Raw genomic sequence first — 17,801 nt, forward strand, 5'->3', positions numbered from 1 at the left:
CTCTGAGGTGCGGAAACATTTTGTTCGAGATGTCGTCTCTATCTGAAAGGCCCTTTTTAACATAAACTCATTGTTGTCTCAGTTCGGGGCGAACTACTATAGTTCGTTTTTTTTTAGCATTAGAAAGAACTTGAAAGAAGGTAAGCGATTTTGACATGTCTTTTAATTGAAAAACACTTTTTAAAAATCAACAAGTAACTATTACTTATGAAAGCAGAAGACTATAAGAGATCGTATTAGATTCATAATTGTTACATATTTACCGTAACTTATTTTTAAAATGTGTTTTTCAATTAAAAGACACATCAAGATTGTTTACCTTATTTCTAATGCTAAAAAAAACGAAGTGTAGTGCTAGTAGTACTAAGTACTATACTTGGTCAACCAGATCTTGACAGTAGAAAAGGCGGCAAATTTGAAAAATGTAGGCGCGAAGGGATATTGTCCCATAGAAAATTTGAATTTCGTGCCTTTAAATATGTAGGTATAGGTATACCCATATTACAAAAAAAATACTTAAGTGAAGATATATATAGGGTGCATTGAGGTAAATCCGAAGACGGGATAATTTTGAAAATGGCAAATAAGTATCTACTAAACTAGAAACACTTCATACCTACTTTAGCAACACTTATGCCACTGCAACGCTTACATGGCATCTTGCGTACTGTTGCTACACAGTAGAAAGCTTTTCTAGTTTAGTAGATATTTGCCATTTTCAAAATTACCCCGTCTTCGGATTTACCCCAATGCACCCTAGTGTTAAAGGTTCTAGGTACAAGAAGGTACTAGGTAGGTGTTCTGTGAGTATAATAAAATTATTACTATGGATGGTAAATTGGTAAATCCACCTGTCCAATTTCTTTGTCCAATGTTATTGCGTCTCACTCTTGCATTAAGCATAATGTAAGACGCAATACACATTAAGTAGACAAAGAAATTTGATATGTGGAATCAAATACCACCCTATGACAATGACAAGTTATTTATTTTGAGAAAGACATAATAACCCGAACATAAAATAAAATAACGGTGGCGCCAATTTTTATTAGGAATTTACGAGCAACGTCGGCAACTTTCAAGATCAGTCGAGCAGGAGCGAGAATTTTCTAAATTAGTTATGTAGCTGATAACGCAGTTCTGCTATTCAACACGAGATGGCGTTAAACTCAACGACTTGAACAACAAACTGCTAAATCGAAAAGGTGCATGTGTATATTGAGCGCTCTATACTGGCGTGGACATTCTCGATGCTGCCGGATAAGGACCTTGCACTTGAATCTTCTAGCACTTTCCGGACGAGTAAACTAGGTGGCGCTGTAAACGGGGCCTATAAATACGGCGGAACGCCGGCTAGCCGCCAGTTGCAATCTGAATTACCGCAAGTGTGAACTTGAGAATAATAATAACAAAGTGAAAAAAGCGTCTAGTCAAAATGTCGATCATTCCGCATTTTAACGACTGGGAACGGCCTCTTCGCAAGATGGAGAGGGATATCTTCCGATCGGATCCTTACATCGACTTCCCCTATGGAACAATGGTGCCGCGCACCTTCTTCGACCCCGAGTTCTTCTTTAAACCCTGGAACAATATGCTGCAACCATTTGAACAGCTTATGAAGCCCTTGGAGCAGTTATCCTCAGCCATGAATCAATTGGCACTGTGCGACGGATCGATAACTTCGGACAACGAGAAATTCCAAATCAATGTGGATGTGCATCATTTCAAACCCGAGGAAATAAGCGTCAAAGTGATCAACAAACATGTTATTGTGGAAGGTAAACACGAGGAAAAGCGGGATGAGCACGGCTATGTTTCCAGGGAGTTTGTCAGGAGATACGCTTTGCCTGAAGGATGTTTGCCTGACACAGTGCAGTCTAACCTGTCTTCTGATGGTGTTCTGACGGTCACTGCTCCAAAAGTGCTGGCGTTGCCGTCCACCGGCGAAAGGATAGTGCCAATAGCACACACAGGCCCCGTGCACAAGCAAATTGGATCACAATAGGTGTTTAGTGTTTCCAAAATGTGATTAAGTATTTTCTAAGACTGACTTATTTCAAAGTGTAAAAACCGCTTTTATTTTATGTTAAACAATAAATAATTAAGACAATAATTGTGTTTGAATTATTTAATTTACCTTTTCATTAGGGTAAATAGAGCATGAATAGGTAGGTGTAGGTACTAGGTACCTTCTTAGTGCACCTGGCGTATGTAGTTTTGCCCCATTTCCATATGTTTTGTACCATTTTTGTACGCGACTTTATACCTACATATAATTTTGTACAGTCGGGGTCATAAAAGAGTATAGACTTGGGGATAGCTGCTATACATCATTCGAACATAAGTTTGAATGATGTATCCCATTCCCCATCTCTGTCGCTTTTGTGACAGGGACGCAGAGAGACTATTTGATATAGACCCACTTAATTGATAGGATCCGAACCCTCTGCTTAAAAAGCCCCGTCTGCTATCTCTGCAGCAGATTGTACAGGGGGTCTACTCTATAATTACAATGGACATCAAAAAGATCGAAATATCAAAAATAGTCTCTCTGCGTCGCTGTCACAAAAGCGACAGAGATGTGGAATGGGATACGGGTCTATATTAATTCGCATAACGAAATACTCCTAATCCTAATTAAAATTGGCATAACATATATTACGCATAACTTTTAAGGTTCCGTCACACAGGCGCGTTTTCCTGGCGAGGCGTGAGCGGGGCGCGCGCGCCGCTTTTACATAATTATAAAACGCTCACGCCCCGCCCGGAAAACGCGCCTGTGTGACGGAACCTTTAGGTATGTAAGCTAAAATAATTACCTATGTTCTGCTCCTTGATTGTATGTCAAGCCGGCTTCCCACGGCCCGTTTTTTCACAGATCTGACCGCGCCTCTACAGGCCGAAGATCGTGGGAACGGTCGCATCCGACGAGGCCTGTCGTCACCCGTCCGATCCGTCGGGAGTCGGTAACTTCAAAGGCGCGTCGCGGCGCGGCGCGACGGTACCTGTAGGGGCGCGTCTGCGTCGGTTCATTTCACCTGGGACAGCGCACAGGCCTCGTCGGATGCGACCGTTCCCACGATCTGTCGGCCTGTAGAGGCGCGGTCAGATCTGTGAAAAAACGGGCCGTGGGAAGCCGGCTTAATCAACCGCACAGGCATCCACAGGCGTGGCGCGATCCGGCCTGGCCTGTAATAAACACGGGCCGTGGGAAGCCGGCTTTACATAGATATGACATAGATTAATTAAATCATACATAATTATTGTCTTAAGTACCTACCCAAAAGAAAAGTTTAAGATATTTATTAGTAGGACAAATCAAACAAAGAGAATAAACTAAAATTAAACTACCTACTTATGTCGGAACTGGGGGCCTAGCCAAGATAAGTCTGTTGCCGTGTTGCCTCCCAGTAACACTTACGTACGAATTTACAAGTGCGACAGAGAGGCAAACGTGGCGAACGTGGTTCGCGGTAGGCCCTCACTGGTTTCAGCCGCTGTAAGCTGTAAGCACATGTAATATTTAATTGACTCTTAGTTTATTTGAATTATGTATTTCTGCTATTTATTTAATTTTTTAGTGTATTTTGAATTGTACTGTATGTATTTTAGGTATAAGGAAATTGTATACCGTAAACCGGTTGATTGTGACACTTACCAATCTAATAATATTGTAATATCTGTAAACTGACATGCACAATCTGACAATAAATGATTACTTACTTACTTACTCACAGATCATATAATACAATTATTTCAAGTTGACTACGGAACCCTAAAAACCAATATCAAACATTGCCCAGTTAATGATTTTTTAAGCTTGTATTAAAACTAGCGACCCGCCCCGGCTTGTACATAAACCTTCCTCTGGAATCATTCTATCTATTAAAAAAAAAACTGCATCAAAATCCGTTGCGTAGTTTTAAAGATCTATATCTAGCATACATAGGGACAGACAGACAGCGGGAAGCGACTTTGTTTTATACTATGTAGCGATGAGAGCGAAATTTAGGTTTTAGATTGTATGGAAGGTTTGTCAGACTCTTAAGAAATAGGTAGGCTTAATAAGGTACTTATTGCTCTAGATAGTCTAGATTGTACCTGAATGATTATCACACTTTAATTAAATCAACAATTAATATTTTAAGCCTACGCATACACAGTGGATGTACAAATATAGACACTTGGCTATAATTATTACACCCACACGATAAAAATGTACATAAATAATTTATTTCTAATACGTGATATCTTATTTCAAGTACACGGCAATGCAATCTCGGCTTGGATGGGCTATCTTGATGGGTGCGTTCTATTTGTGAGCTGGGTGCGAAGCCAACATGCCAATCGTTTACGCTCCGAAGCGAACGAAACGCAACTGTCACTATCACACTAATATGGAAGAGTGATAGAGAGACACAAAGCGTTTCGTTATCGTAGCGCAAACGATTGTCATCTTGGCTAGCCCCCCTGGCAGAGCACCAAATCTTTCGATACTTTCATTAGTCAAAATCATTTCTAATTCGTAAAGTCTATTTTTTTATTCGGTAGACTACAATGACATTTCATAGTATGAAATGACACAAATGATGTTCATACTATGAAATGTCATTTTAGTCTACCGAATAAAAAAATACACTAGGTATGCATTTAATGCCAAAAATAGCACCCTTTTTATTTCAGACCATAAAATAAAGGCTTCGTCACACAGGCGCGTTTTCCGGGCGGGCCGTGAGCGGGGCGCGCCGCTTTTACATATAAAACGCTCACGCCCCGTCCGGAAAACGCGCCTGTGTGACGGAACCTTAACTGTGGGTCGACTGGGGTGGTTATGGCCGTTATGGGAATCTGCGCATTGCGCAATGCCTAACTGCGTAATAACGTCTAAAGCACGGGCTAATGGGGCACTAAAAATGGTACCTACTATAGTTCGTTTTTTTTAGCATTAGAAAGAACTTGAAAGAAGGTAAGCGATTTTGACATGTCTTTTAATTGAAAATCACTTTTTAAAAATCAATAACTATTACTTGTGAAAGCAGAAGACTATAAAAGATCGTATTAGATTCATAATTGTTACATATTTACCGTAACTTATTTTTAAAATGTGTTTTTCAATTAAAAGACATATCAAGATTGTTTACCTTATTTCTAATGCTAAAAAAAACGAAGTATAGTTCAGCGGTGTTACTCATGAATTCCAGCCAATCGTGCAGTCTAATGGCTTCTCTACACGATGGGCCAACGCCGGCCACTCCAAGGGACGCATTTATGCGTTAGAGGGGGCAAGTGATATTGCTATCTCATTCTACCGTATGGCTGCGTCACTTGGAGTGGCCGGCGTTGGGTCATCGTGTAGAGGAGCCATTACGCAACTAGTTGCGACCAATAGCGCGCGTAATACGCGGATTATAGCCGGTTTAAACTCTCGCGCGAGCCACGAGACGAGCCGCGAGCCGCGCCACGAGACGAGAGTGTAAGCGGTGGGCTCGCGGCTCGTCTCGTGGCTCGCAAGCTCGTCGAGCTAATATAATTTAAACACTAACGACACGGCATAAGGTTTATAACCGAATGACAAGCCGAACGCGAGTGTAAGCGGTGGACTCGCGTCTCGTGGCGCGGCTCGCGGCTCGTCTCGTGGCTCGCGCGAGAGTCTAATCCGCCTGCGAGAGTCTAATCCGCCTATAATGCGAACTCGTCAACCAATCGCGCGCGTAATGCGAACTCATCAACTAATCGCGTTGTAGAGATTTCACACCGCTGTACTGGCCCCTGTCATGCCTCATTATTATTGCCCGTAAAGCCAGTCCCTAGATATCTATGTCAATGAATAAAAGTCGGGCGAATTTTTGGCGCGTAGTTCTAGGTACTCGATTTGTAAACAACTCGTCTGACTGAAGCCGCCGGGCGGCGCGGCGGGCGGCAAATCAAGGATGAATGAAGGTCGTTCATGCGTTTGGTAGAGTGTATTGATTTAACTTTACAGCATCACATTCTACCGCGCATGTTGCCGTTTCTCAAACATAATGCGATGTCACAGCGTAAGGCGCCAACCAGAAACCTTACGTAACTGTATCTACCTGTATAGTGTATGTCTACCTAGAAACAATAACTGTGGGTCGACTGGGGAATCTGCGCATTGCGCAATGCCTAACTGCGTAACAATGTCTAATTTACTACTCAGAGGCCATGATGTATTGATCTATGTTTTTATCTAAGTTACAAAGTAGAATGATTCTGATTTATGCTAACATAAATATAAATATGTTACATAAATATGTTAGGCACGCATACCCAAGTTAAATCATGGGCATTTTTAGTTAAACCCCAAAAGTAGACCTGAAGTCAAAATAACTACACGCTCTTGAAGGTCAGTTGCAGTTGGTAATTGGAAAGCTGTTTATTTTGTTTGAATACTTTGATTCGTCTCCACGGTACACCATGATACAGCTTTCGGTTAACAGATCCTCTGAGTATTTCATCTGCATTTGTTCGCATATTCAATTCAATTCAATAAATATGTAGGGTCACTTGTCGAACATTGAAACAATCGTACACAGTGAAACTTTGCGATATCTCGGAAACTAGGTGTTATCAGCTAGTGCCGTCTGTCAAGCAAGGGCAGGCTCAGGGACCCCCAGCACCTCCCCAATATGCGAGCGCGCCTCGGAGAAGGAACACGTTGCTACGAGCGTTATTGTGAATTCGTGCGACAAAAGTAATATTTTTCATTTATGTTTCGCAATTTTTTACCAAGATATAGAGTCTAGATTGGCGTTATTTAATTTTTTGTTGTGTTCTATGTGTATTAGAGTTACTTTGGAGCTAAATATTTTTAAATTTCTTTCACTCTTTGGTGCAGTTTTTTTAATTGATTCAAAAAACACCCCCTAGTCTCACAATGAAACATTTTTATGTAGTAAACAATGAAACATGATGTTCACTGAACACCAGTATTAGTACACAATGAAACAAACTCATTATTTTTTTAATTAATTAAAGACTATGTGCGAAATTTGTGAAACTAAAATACCATGAAAATTGTTAATAATTTGTCTATCATATGACAAAATATAAGATACTTAACTTTAGAAATGGCTGAGATAGGATAGTTTATATGTTGAATGTTTCATTGATGGCAAGATTAAGGTCACATGTCTAACATTGAAACTATGTCGCAAGAAAGTGTATGATATCGAGCATGGAGATGCTTAAAACCCTCCCGCGTCCACCTAGTTGGCAATCATGCTCCGTGGACATAAAAGGCGCCTTTTTCGCAGCATGCCGTAAGTGCCGACCAGATTTTCGATTCACAATGAAACTTAGGTGTGCGTACAATGAAACAAGTCTTTCGCTTTTAGATATTTCAGCAATCTTATAACGATTCCATATTTCGGAAACCTTTTAAATAACAAATTTCAGCCTACCACTATTTTCTCCTTTCCTTTCTCATTAATTGATTGAAAGGATGCAATGTATGTATTAATGTAACTTATTTATTACAACGTTTCAATGTTTATTAAGGATGTTTCATGGTAGACTACATATATTACATCTGTTTCACTGTAAAAATTAGAGTGTTTCATTGAAAACATGCACAAGTACACAATGAAACAAAACTCATTTTTCAAAAAAAGGTTTACAATACAGAAACTGTTAAAGATAAGTAGAAACCTTGAATGCCATACGATAGCCAACTAAATTATTTATCTTCATGCGAAATGTCACACTCGTAACTTTGAAAACACCAGAGATAGAAAGGCTTGAACTTTTAGTGTTTCATTGATCAACAACTAACCCTACGTATTTAAGTGGGGCTCCCATACAACAAACGTGATTTTTTTGCCGTTTTTTGCGTAATGGTACGGAAAACCCTTCGTGCACGAGTACGACTCGGCCGGTTTTTGGTACCTGACCTAGGCTTCGTCACACAGGCGCGTTTTTCGGGCGCGGGGTGAGCGTTTTATATGTAAAAGCGGCACGTCCCGCTCACGCCCCGCCTGGAAAACCGCCTGTGTGACGAAGCCTTTAAAGTTTTAAATGTGTAACTAAACTAAAGGTATTAAATTCGTATTGCTCTAATGGCTACTTCTACGTTGCTAGTCCCTGATCCCGATAATCCAGAGTATACCCGACTGACTGTACCTTACGGGCATAGATACGTATAATAATAAAACGTATCTCCTCCAACTAGACGCGACACCTATCGAGCATAGAAAAAATCAAGCTATCTATTTAGTTTTACATTCTTTTAGATTACATAATTATTATAAATTATCTTTTCAAAATAATACCGAAAATACCGAATCATACCGAATATTTACGGAAACATGCAGAACGTTTCGAACAGTCGAAATAAATTATAGACTGATATTTCTCGAAAGTCTCAAAATAAATAGACAGTGGGTGAACTTTCTCGAAAATTGTAACGTCCCTTCTGCCATCTAGTGTCGAGTAGCACTAGTTAAAATATCAACATCGCAGGGCGCGTCAACCTTTTGTTCCAGCACGGTATTTGTTTGTGATAATTTAAAGTTGTAACTTACTACTTCAGAGATTAATAAAAATTCAAAGACAATAAAACATTTATGAATATTGTTATTTTTAATTACTGAAAGACAAACGTGCGCCCGTGTGAAATGCATGCTTATTTCATTTTATGGTATTGATGAATTATGAATATCATCCAATATCATCCAACTAGATAGATATACTTACCTACTTATTATCAAATAATAAGGATTGAGGCAGTATTGACAGTGTTACACTATAATTTATTTTAAAGTAAAATGTTAGTAAATACCAGTCTGCAACTGTTTAACATTGAATTTGAATTCATAAAGATAAGAATAATGCTGGAGGTATAACGATAGTTTGTAATCCTATAAATTAGTCCCATATTCAGCCGCCATATGGTGAGCGGTTACCATACCATAGGTACATAACATATCAAGATACCAAGTATGTATAAGGACCAGGGCCGGATTAAGCGTGTCGGGGCCCCTAGGCAGTGCAATGCTCGGGGCTCCCTTATAGTCAATTCTGCATACATAATGTTCAGTACAGGGAAGTAAGTTTTCGGTTTTAATTTCAACCTTCAGGTGTCGGTTGAGACGATCCGAACTTCAAACTTCAACATTTATTCAACAAATAGGCCACAAGGGCACTTTTACACGTCAACATTGAATTTAAATATGTACAAGCAAAAAAATAATAATAATACACCAACAATTATAAAATACAACTACCAAATCAAACTAACGTAATACAATTAGAGATGTATAAGGTCTCTTAATGTCGAATTACATAAAAAAAAACTATAATAATAATATTAAAATAAAAACAAAACAAATACATGGAGAAAAAAAAATCTAAACTTATTTAGAGGTGTAAATGTCTCTAAGTGTCAGAACTAAAAGATAACTTTAATTAAACTACTAATAATGATTTTCCATGTATTCATTGACCAGTTAAGCTACCATGTACCTAGGTGTGGTCAACCAGCAAAAAACGCGAGAGTAGCGAGCGCGAAATTTTTTGTAAAAAAATTGTGAGAACGTGTCAGAAAGGCCGGGCCGGCCCTAAAAATTCGAAGTTCCCCAGTAAGGCGAGCTTTCATGCGAGGTCAAAGCCGTGCTTCAGGACAAGCTCAGCTAGAGTAGAGACGCCAACGAATGTCCATTGTATTAAAAAGCGAGACCGCAGGCCGAGCTTGGCGCAGCGAGACCAAAGGCTAAGCTGAAGAAGAGGAGATTTGGAAGACAAACCAAAATGTGAGGTAGCCTCACTTTTGGCTGAAGGTCGAGCTCAGCAATCTCCACATTACTTAACAAGCCCAAAGCGTACTTATAACCAGCGAGGTGAGCTTTCATGCGAGGCAAAAGGCCAAGCTTCTGAAATCAATGTTGATATTTGTTAAAAAGCGACGCCGAGGATCGAGCTGTAAGAAAGTAGCGTGCAGCGCTCTGACACGAAACAATCGTCAAATGTTACTCAACAATAATATGTGTCATATGTACAAGAGTTACTCGGAGGGCCGAAGTATCCTCCATTGATGAGGTTTTAGGCCCTCAGGAGCCTGAAATTCGTGCTCGACATTACAGACTTTAAAAGCTATAAAATAACATAATTTACATAATCATCTAATGATTGTGTGTCTGAGAAACTGATATTGGACATTAGGTATAAGTAGGTACCATAATTTTTTTTTTGACGCGCGCGGGGCCCCCTAACCGAGGCGGGGCCCCCTAGCCGAGGCGGGGCCCATAGGCAGTTGCCTACTCTGCCTTAGGGTTAATCCGGCCCTGATAAGGACAATATAAGTAATAAATTAAACACGATTAGGCACACCTGTACGATTACCATCAGTTTGTCACTGACATAAACGCCGTCGAGAACGTAATTTACTTTCTATACATCTCGCTCGCACTCGCATATTAGTGCAAACGGGATGTATAGAAAGTAAATTACGTTCTCGACGGCGTTTATGTCAGTGACAAACTGATGGTAACCGTACTGGTGACTAAAGGCTGTCACACAGGCGCGTTTTCCGGGCGAGGCGTGAGCGGGGCGCGCCGCTTTTACATATAAAACGCGCACGCTCCGCTCAGGCCCCGCCCGGAAAACGCGCCTGTGTGACGAAGCCTTAAGTCATTAAGGATGCTGAATTAAGTATGTAACATGTAAAATAAGAATCATCGGATCGGAATCATAATATTATACATATAAACAAAAAAGTGTTGTTAATTTGTTACCAATGTTAGGTATCATTTTATTAAATCCTTAACATTTATATTGATAGCTAAGAACTTATTTACTTCGTAACCTAGACGTGTATGTACTCATTTACATTACGATGTGTATGTACGCATTATAAAAAAAAAAAACCAACGAAAGTTCGCATGAAAGTTCGACATGCATACCCTACGGAAAAGGTTATGAATCCCTGTAGACTTAAATTCTATTGAACGCTGAACTTTCTGGAATGTGTACGAACGGCGCGAGATTCTAGAAGTATCTAGTAACTGATAGAGATGGCGCTGTACCCAACGTATAAATACGCGAGCCGGTCTGTTGACAGACGTCATTCAGAAAAACAAAATTGTGCGAATCGTATCAAAGCGCTACCGGCGAGTTTTCAAAGCAAATAAGTCTGCTTTTACCTAGAATTGTGTTAGAATACTACAAGCATCAGTGAAATATGGCTTTCTATCCTCTTTACTTGGAATACGAGCGTCCCCGGCGACCTCGTCAACTGGCAGATCAACACTTCGGACTGGGGCTAACTCCTCAAGACTACCTGACCATCCTCGCTTTACCGCAGAACAAGGAATACTGCAGACCGTGGCGAAACCTTCAGGCAGCGGCCCGTGACGTCGGCTCAACTATCAGGGAAGAAAAGGACAAGTTCCAAGTCAATTTGGACGTTCAGCATTTCGCGCCCGAAGAGATCTCGGTCAAGACTGTCGACGGTTACCTGGTCGTAGAAGCCAAGCACGAAGAAAGACGGGACGAGCACGGATACATTTCGAGAAGTTTCTGTAGAAGATATGCCCTCCCTGAAGGCATTGAGGCTGATGCAGTGATCTCAAAGTTGTCGTCAGATGGTGTGTTGACTATCACAGCGCCTCTGAAAGAGCCTCCTAAAGCTTCTAATGAGAGAATAGTCCCTATTGTGCAGACGGGTCCTGTGAAGAAACAAGTGGAAGGAACTGAGGAGCAGGGATAAATTGGTTTAGAAAATTAGGACATTTAAATTTTGGTTGTACATTCCTATTGTGTACCAGTGCCAGTGTTGTGTTGAAGTGAATAAATGTTTGTGTTGTACTTACTTTTAATTTGTTCTTTAATTTATTTGTATATTTTGTTAATTCAAGTTGTTTGTCCAGGTAAATTTTAATATAAGACCATTTAGGACTATGAGAGAGCTTAAAAAAATTTCAATTATACTATGATTAGGATGATTAGTTTGTTGTTACAAAAAAAGAGAATTAGGCAGATTTTCTCCATTGCAGAGAGCAATTGTATTGAATATATAAATACATTGAATATATTTTCTTTCTCATAATATACCTGGACAATATCTCTGTATGGGAGGTCGTGCCGCTCACGCATCGGTCTCCACACAGTCACCAAACCCATTGTCAAACCTATTCTCTTTGCCGTTGTCTAAACACCAAAGCATAATCTGCGCAATGCAAAGGCCTGTGTGTGATCTCATGATCTGTATGGGCATTGGGCAAAAACAAGCTGCAAAATATTTTAACCAAACTACGAGCACAATCTTAAGAGCAGGCACAGACATAGACAACCCGGCTGCAATTTGCATGGAAACTGCAGGAATATGATGATGATGATGATGAACTTACCACTACTGCTTACCTCGTAGTGACATCTAGCAATAAAATCTGAAAGCGGTAGGACAGCAACCAGCATTGATAGCGAACTCCAATGAAGCTTTGTTTTAAAGGCACACTTTGTGATAAAAGTTCTTAAAATTTGTGCTAGATGGCGCTATTATAAATACACCCATTTAATCATGTCAGAAAGATGATGTTGATGAACGATGCTGCTAAAATAATCAATCACTTAAAATATATCATACTTTTTTTATTTTTGTTATTATTATTTATCTTGTTTGTCCTTGCCCCGCGGTCCACCCGATATTGGGTCCCGCGGTCCCGGACCTTTGGGAGGTATGCGTGGGGCCGTAGCCAACAGCGCAGAGCCCCTTTTAGACAATTTTTTTTTTAATGAATAGGTACTTCACAACAAATTACCCATAGGTACCTACTACCTACCACCACCTAATATGTAAAGTTAAATATGTACCTAAATCGATCATAAAAAATGTAATCACCACAAACATGGGTTGACTTGACAGTGGTAATAACTTGGTGGCCTAATTAAATTACCTACCTATTCGTAATTACAATTATACTGAAACCCATTAAAACCAATATTAATCCAATTGAAATAAGAGTTTCGTTTCCATGCGATCAAATGCTGATTGATGCTGATACACACCAAACACCAAAATCAATTAAAGGCTCCGTCATTTGACGTGCGCATTGTAAATATGCCTACGTGAATAAACAATTTTTTATCTTATCTTTATCGAAGTGATCCCATAAGTGTTCCGTGAACAAAGTTTTGTATGGAACACTAAAAAAGTAACTACTTATTTACATTTGTTTTTCTGTTAATGAGTCACAATGTGACTCACAACAGTCTCATTGATTCCACCTAGGTACCTACTTTGATAACACGTTCTTAAACAAATATTAATATCTGGGCGACCGAGCTTTGCTCGGAAAACATACAAAAACTCAAAAATAAGTTTTTGGCAAAAATTTTATTTTTGGTACAAGCTTTTATCGCTGACTACTTTTCTTACGACAGAGAACTAATACTCATCGAGACAATTCTAAAAACCCCTAACACAATTAGGTTGCGTTGTTTCATCACAGAGTTCCTATGGCCACCTTCTGTCTCCATCATCAGATCAGCTCGATGGTACCATAATATTGCATTGTCACCCGACTTACATGTGTGTGCAAAGTTTCAGCTCAATCGGAAACCGGGAAGTGGATCCAAACTTGCAAGATTCCATTACATAGTTACATACAGGTCGACCTAATAAAAGCTTGTTAATGACGTTAATAAATATTGTCAGACATCGGATTTAGTGGGTAAAATTTAATTACAGGGGGTTCCTATATCGACAAACTCAATTATCGACGCTTTTCCTATATGCTAATATCCAGATCCGGCTCCAGGATTTTGTTTTAGGAGGAGCTGCTTCAGGATTTTGATATAGGAGGGTCTTGAACCTAATGAGGTTTAGGGGAGCACATAGGTAGATTTTTCATGGAGGGACTTGCCAGCCGCTACTGAATCACAGTTTTATTTTAGCGACGTGATGTCGTTCCCTTACGTCTCTTAGTTCTTCCATGATCTAGAGTATTCTAGAGCAGAAACAATTAAGAAGAGATAAGCAAAGCAAATATGGACGATAAAAAATAGAAGTGTTTACTGTTTACAAACATCTTGAGTTGAGAACAGTATTCCAAGATTTTCTATCGCGAGGTCCATAAAAACATTGATATTATCCTCATTCTTCTTATTGCGTCTTAAGATCTATTAAATTATCGCTATAACGACTTTCTCACGTTTATACCTACCTATATTATGTAGGTATATTCCATACCTAAAGGCTTCGTCACACTGGTGCGTTTTCCGGGCGGGGCGTGAGCTGGGCGCGCCGTTTTTACATATAAAACGCTCACGCCCCGCCCGGAAAACGCGCCTTTGTGACGGAACCAACCTTAAGTAATTCAAAATCAAGGAGCGTACGAGCGTAAGCCAAAATCAAACACGATATCAATATGCGTCGAAAAGAGTCGCTCCAGATTTCGTACCCTTTCATGTGTATTAGGTTTTGCAAGTAAACAAATCGATTACAGTTGTACGTAGTATACGTGTGCAAACTGCAAACCATATCACTCCAAAGTAAACTGTAGAGAGTTAGGGGCAAGATACATAATCGCATGATTAAAAGCTTCAAGAAATTTCACGAACGTCGTCTCTGACCGGAGTGATAAGAATTGAACTTTAACCCAAAGCAGCTAGCTATAAAATGGCCAGGACGCAGTCGAGCCGCTGTATAGAATCGTCTACAGAAGTGTTCACTCGTATCACAATGTACGCGCTTGTGTGTTTAAGTCTCCTAGCTTGCGCCCTTGCGGCACCCCAATACTATTTCCGGCCACCGCCGCCGCCGCCGCCTCACCACCACCATCATGAACACTACCACGGCTCCGACTTGGACGACTTCATGACCGATGATATTTTCGACACCGGAAGATTCTTCACACATTTCAACAGAGAAATGGAACAGCTGGAAAAGGCGATCGAAGAACTCGTGAAACACTTCCCCAGTCAAGCTACATCCGGTCTTCAGGGAAACCAATACAAAATCAACATAAACCTCAACGGTTTCGACGAGAAGGAGATCTCTGTTAAAGCTAGAGAAGGCTTAGTGATGGTTCAGGCCGTTCACAAGACTGAAGAAGGCGGCGAGAGGAGCTACTTGGACGTAAGGACGCTTCCATCCTTCGTTAAAACCGAGAGCGGTAGCTGGACGTACGGTGAAGACCTTTTGAGGATTGTGTTTGATGTTAAAGAGGGTGCTGGTACCACTGAAGTTGCGGGAACCACCGAGGCTGTTGAGGTGACTCTGGCTCCTGATCGCGAGGAGGTGGAAAGCCACGAGAATGACATCACGGATCAGGATGCTGACGTCGGCGCGCGAGGTGACACCGAACTTATCACCAACGAGATCCCTAAGGGAGAGGAGACGGTGGAAGCTACTACGTATGCGGTTGATTTTAACAATGACGTAGAGTTTGTGCCTGTGCGTTTGAACCCAATTAAGCAATAATTCGATACTTGTTTCAATTAGTTTGCATCTTTAATTATTGAACAAGATAATTGAAACCAAAACAGATGAAGTGGCGTATTTATAGTTGTATGAGAAAGAAAAGTGCCATTAAAATTTACGTTAAAAAGTAAAATACATATGCTTATTTACTTATTTTTTGGAAAAGTATTCCAGGGTAGCAGCTGTACGTTTGGCGCGTTGTTTCATCACTTTCATCCACTACTATTGATGCTGACTATACCAACAGCATAAGTGGAAGTACCGCAAGGCTCCAAGTGTCCAGATAACTTGCGTTCGTCCGTCACAATACCCGATAACCTCTGAACCGGACACCAGCCACCGAAGAAAACAGTCTGACTGACTATCCTAACATAACTTGAGCCCCGAGTTCGAAACAACTCCACGAGATTAGAGATCATTCTTGTACTGGTTCAGTAGATGCGACGCTCTGGGGGGCTAAGATGGCCGCTCTCCGTTATCGTCTGTCACCGTTGGATTGGATGTCACTAACTTATAAATGCTAAAGTAACTCTGTCTGTCTGTTACATATTCGAGCGTTTTCCAAAAAAAGTACTTTTCATTCATGTCTTCAAAATATTGACTTCTTGGGCTCATTTTACTCAGAATCATTTGTACATTCACGCCTCATACATGAAAAAATGTGTCCCAAGATTTCCTTTCCAGATCGTGACATTTTTGTATGAATCATTTTTTTATTTGTATGAACGTGACGCACTGGAAAAATATTTTTTCATACAAAATTTTCGGACATATTTTTTCATGTATGAGGCGTGAATGTACAAATGATTCTGAGTAAAATGAGCCCAAGAAGTCAATATTTTGAAGACATGAATGAAATGTAGGTTACATTATTTTTGGAAAACGCTCATTCACGCTTCAATCACTAAACCGATGTAGATGAAATTTAAAATGGAAATAGTTTGAGGTCCACGTAAGGACATCAGGATCATTATTACAAGCTTTTATTTACTTTCACCTGACCGTTGTCTGTTTGTCGGTCTGTAATCAAATCTTGCAAGTTAAATTTGATCCACTTCCCGGTTTCCGATTGAGCTGAAATTTTGCATGCATGTATAAATCGGATGACAATGCAATATTATGGTACCATCGAGCTGATCTGATGATGGAGACAGGAGGTGGCCATAGGAACTCTGTGATGAAACAACGCAACCTAATTGTGTTAGGGGTTTTTAGAATTGTCTCGATGAGTATTAGTTGTCTGTCGTAAGAAAAGTACAGTCAGCGATAAAAGCTTGTACCAAAAATAAAATTTTTGCTAAAAATTTATTCACCATCATAATTCTACGCAGACAGCGGGCAGAAACTATATTTCATGTCTATATTAAAGGAAAAATCATTACAAACATCGTTCACTTACAAGATTTATCTCATTCCTCATGCAGGATGCATATATCGATATGAATACCCGCTTAGCAGCTGGGATGCACCGGAACGTGCGTTGCATTAAGTGCATATTGCAACTGCACGAGTTAAAAGATAAAAGAATGTAATTTTGCAGGAGGTCGATTCTAATTTAAAAATTTGTTATCATTTTGGTCTGGTATGGATACGACCCTGACGAACGTCTTGGTGATCGGTGCGCATCTCACGCACTCGCATGACGTCTCTTTGTTAGGCTATTTCTTGACTAATAATATCTTCTTCACAATTTGGCTTCAGGCAAGGGATCTCAACTGAGGATGTTGTAACTAACCTCTGCTCACAAATAGTTGAACAAATAGATAGGCGTGAGAAGTGCATGACAGTGTTCTTAGATTTAAAAAAGGCCTTCGACACTGTCTCTCTCCCCATCCTTTTACATAAATTGGAAAGGGTCGGAATAAGAGGAGCCCCACTGCACAGTGTTCCGTCTAGAACAAGCTAGGTAGACAAAATTCATTATCGAATTTCCACTAATGAGTAATTAGATTAGATAAATAACATTCTTAAACCCCCAAACCCATTAATAGATCATGCCTAACTTTCTAATTTTATGAGTTATAGGGCGCCGAAGTCAGCTAACGAGGTAAGTGCAATCGCACAGTTAAATCAGTTGCAATTCTGTGATGCGTTCAACAACATTTCTTTCAAGTAAAACATTATATTGTGGAAAGTTGTAGTAATGGGTCTTATAGCTGATGGTAAGCACTTTATATTTTTTATTTAAACTTATTCATATCTGTCGTAATAGTGCAATATATAGAGCATTAAATATGTACTTTAAAAATGTTGAATTTTTTCTTAGTTTTCGAACTTTGATAGACTGGCAAACACTTGACAACACTTGACAACAGTCTAGATTTTACATATTATGTACTTCCATCATCTTTCTTTATGTTGG

General features: G+C 39.9%; 3 protein-coding genes and 1 long non-coding RNA gene across 4 annotated transcripts in view; all 4 read left to right on the top strand.

Moving 5' to 3' along the window:
• The window catches only part of LOC134663121 (uncharacterized), a 135,111-nt gene that overhangs the window by 17,244 nt on the left and 100,066 nt on the right, over nt 1–17,801 (top strand). The window lies entirely within an intron of this gene.
• On the top strand, nt 1,346–2,062 carry LOC134663092 (alpha-crystallin A chain-like). The gene has a single exon (XM_063519421.1). The coding sequence runs from the start codon at nt 1,436–1,438 to the stop codon at nt 2,003–2,005; it is 570 nt and encodes a 189-aa protein (XP_063375491.1). The 5' UTR covers nt 1,346–1,435; the 3' UTR covers nt 2,006–2,062.
• On the top strand, nt 11,064–11,818 carry LOC134663095 (protein lethal(2)essential for life-like). The gene has a single exon (XM_063519424.1). The coding sequence runs from the start codon at nt 11,198–11,200 to the stop codon at nt 11,723–11,725; it is 528 nt and encodes a 175-aa protein (XP_063375494.1). The 5' UTR covers nt 11,064–11,197; the 3' UTR covers nt 11,726–11,818.
• LOC134663049 (uncharacterized) lies at nt 14,621–15,453 on the top strand. Its single transcript, XM_063519342.1, has one exon. It carries the CDS (start codon nt 14,636–14,638, stop codon nt 15,437–15,439), a length of 804 nt encoding a protein of 267 aa, XP_063375412.1. The 5' UTR covers nt 14,621–14,635; the 3' UTR covers nt 15,440–15,453.

Source organism: Cydia amplana, chromosome 4, assembly GCF_948474715.1.
Source record: "Cydia amplana chromosome 4, ilCydAmpl1.1, whole genome shotgun sequence".
NCBI lineage: Eukaryota > Metazoa > Arthropoda > Insecta > Lepidoptera > Tortricidae > Cydia > Cydia amplana.

Bases quoted from the DNA above. Each gene is read 5' to 3' on its own strand.
- LOC134663092 (XM_063519421.1), top strand. From the start codon at position 1,436: ATGTCGATCATTCCGCATTTTAACGACTGGGAACGGCCTCTTCGCAAG.
- LOC134663095 (XM_063519424.1), top strand. From the start codon at position 11,198: ATGGCTTTCTATCCTCTTTACTTGGAATACGAGCGTCCCCGGCGACCT.
- LOC134663049 (XM_063519342.1), top strand. From the start codon at position 14,636: ATGGCCAGGACGCAGTCGAGCCGCTGTATAGAATCGTCTACAGAAGTG.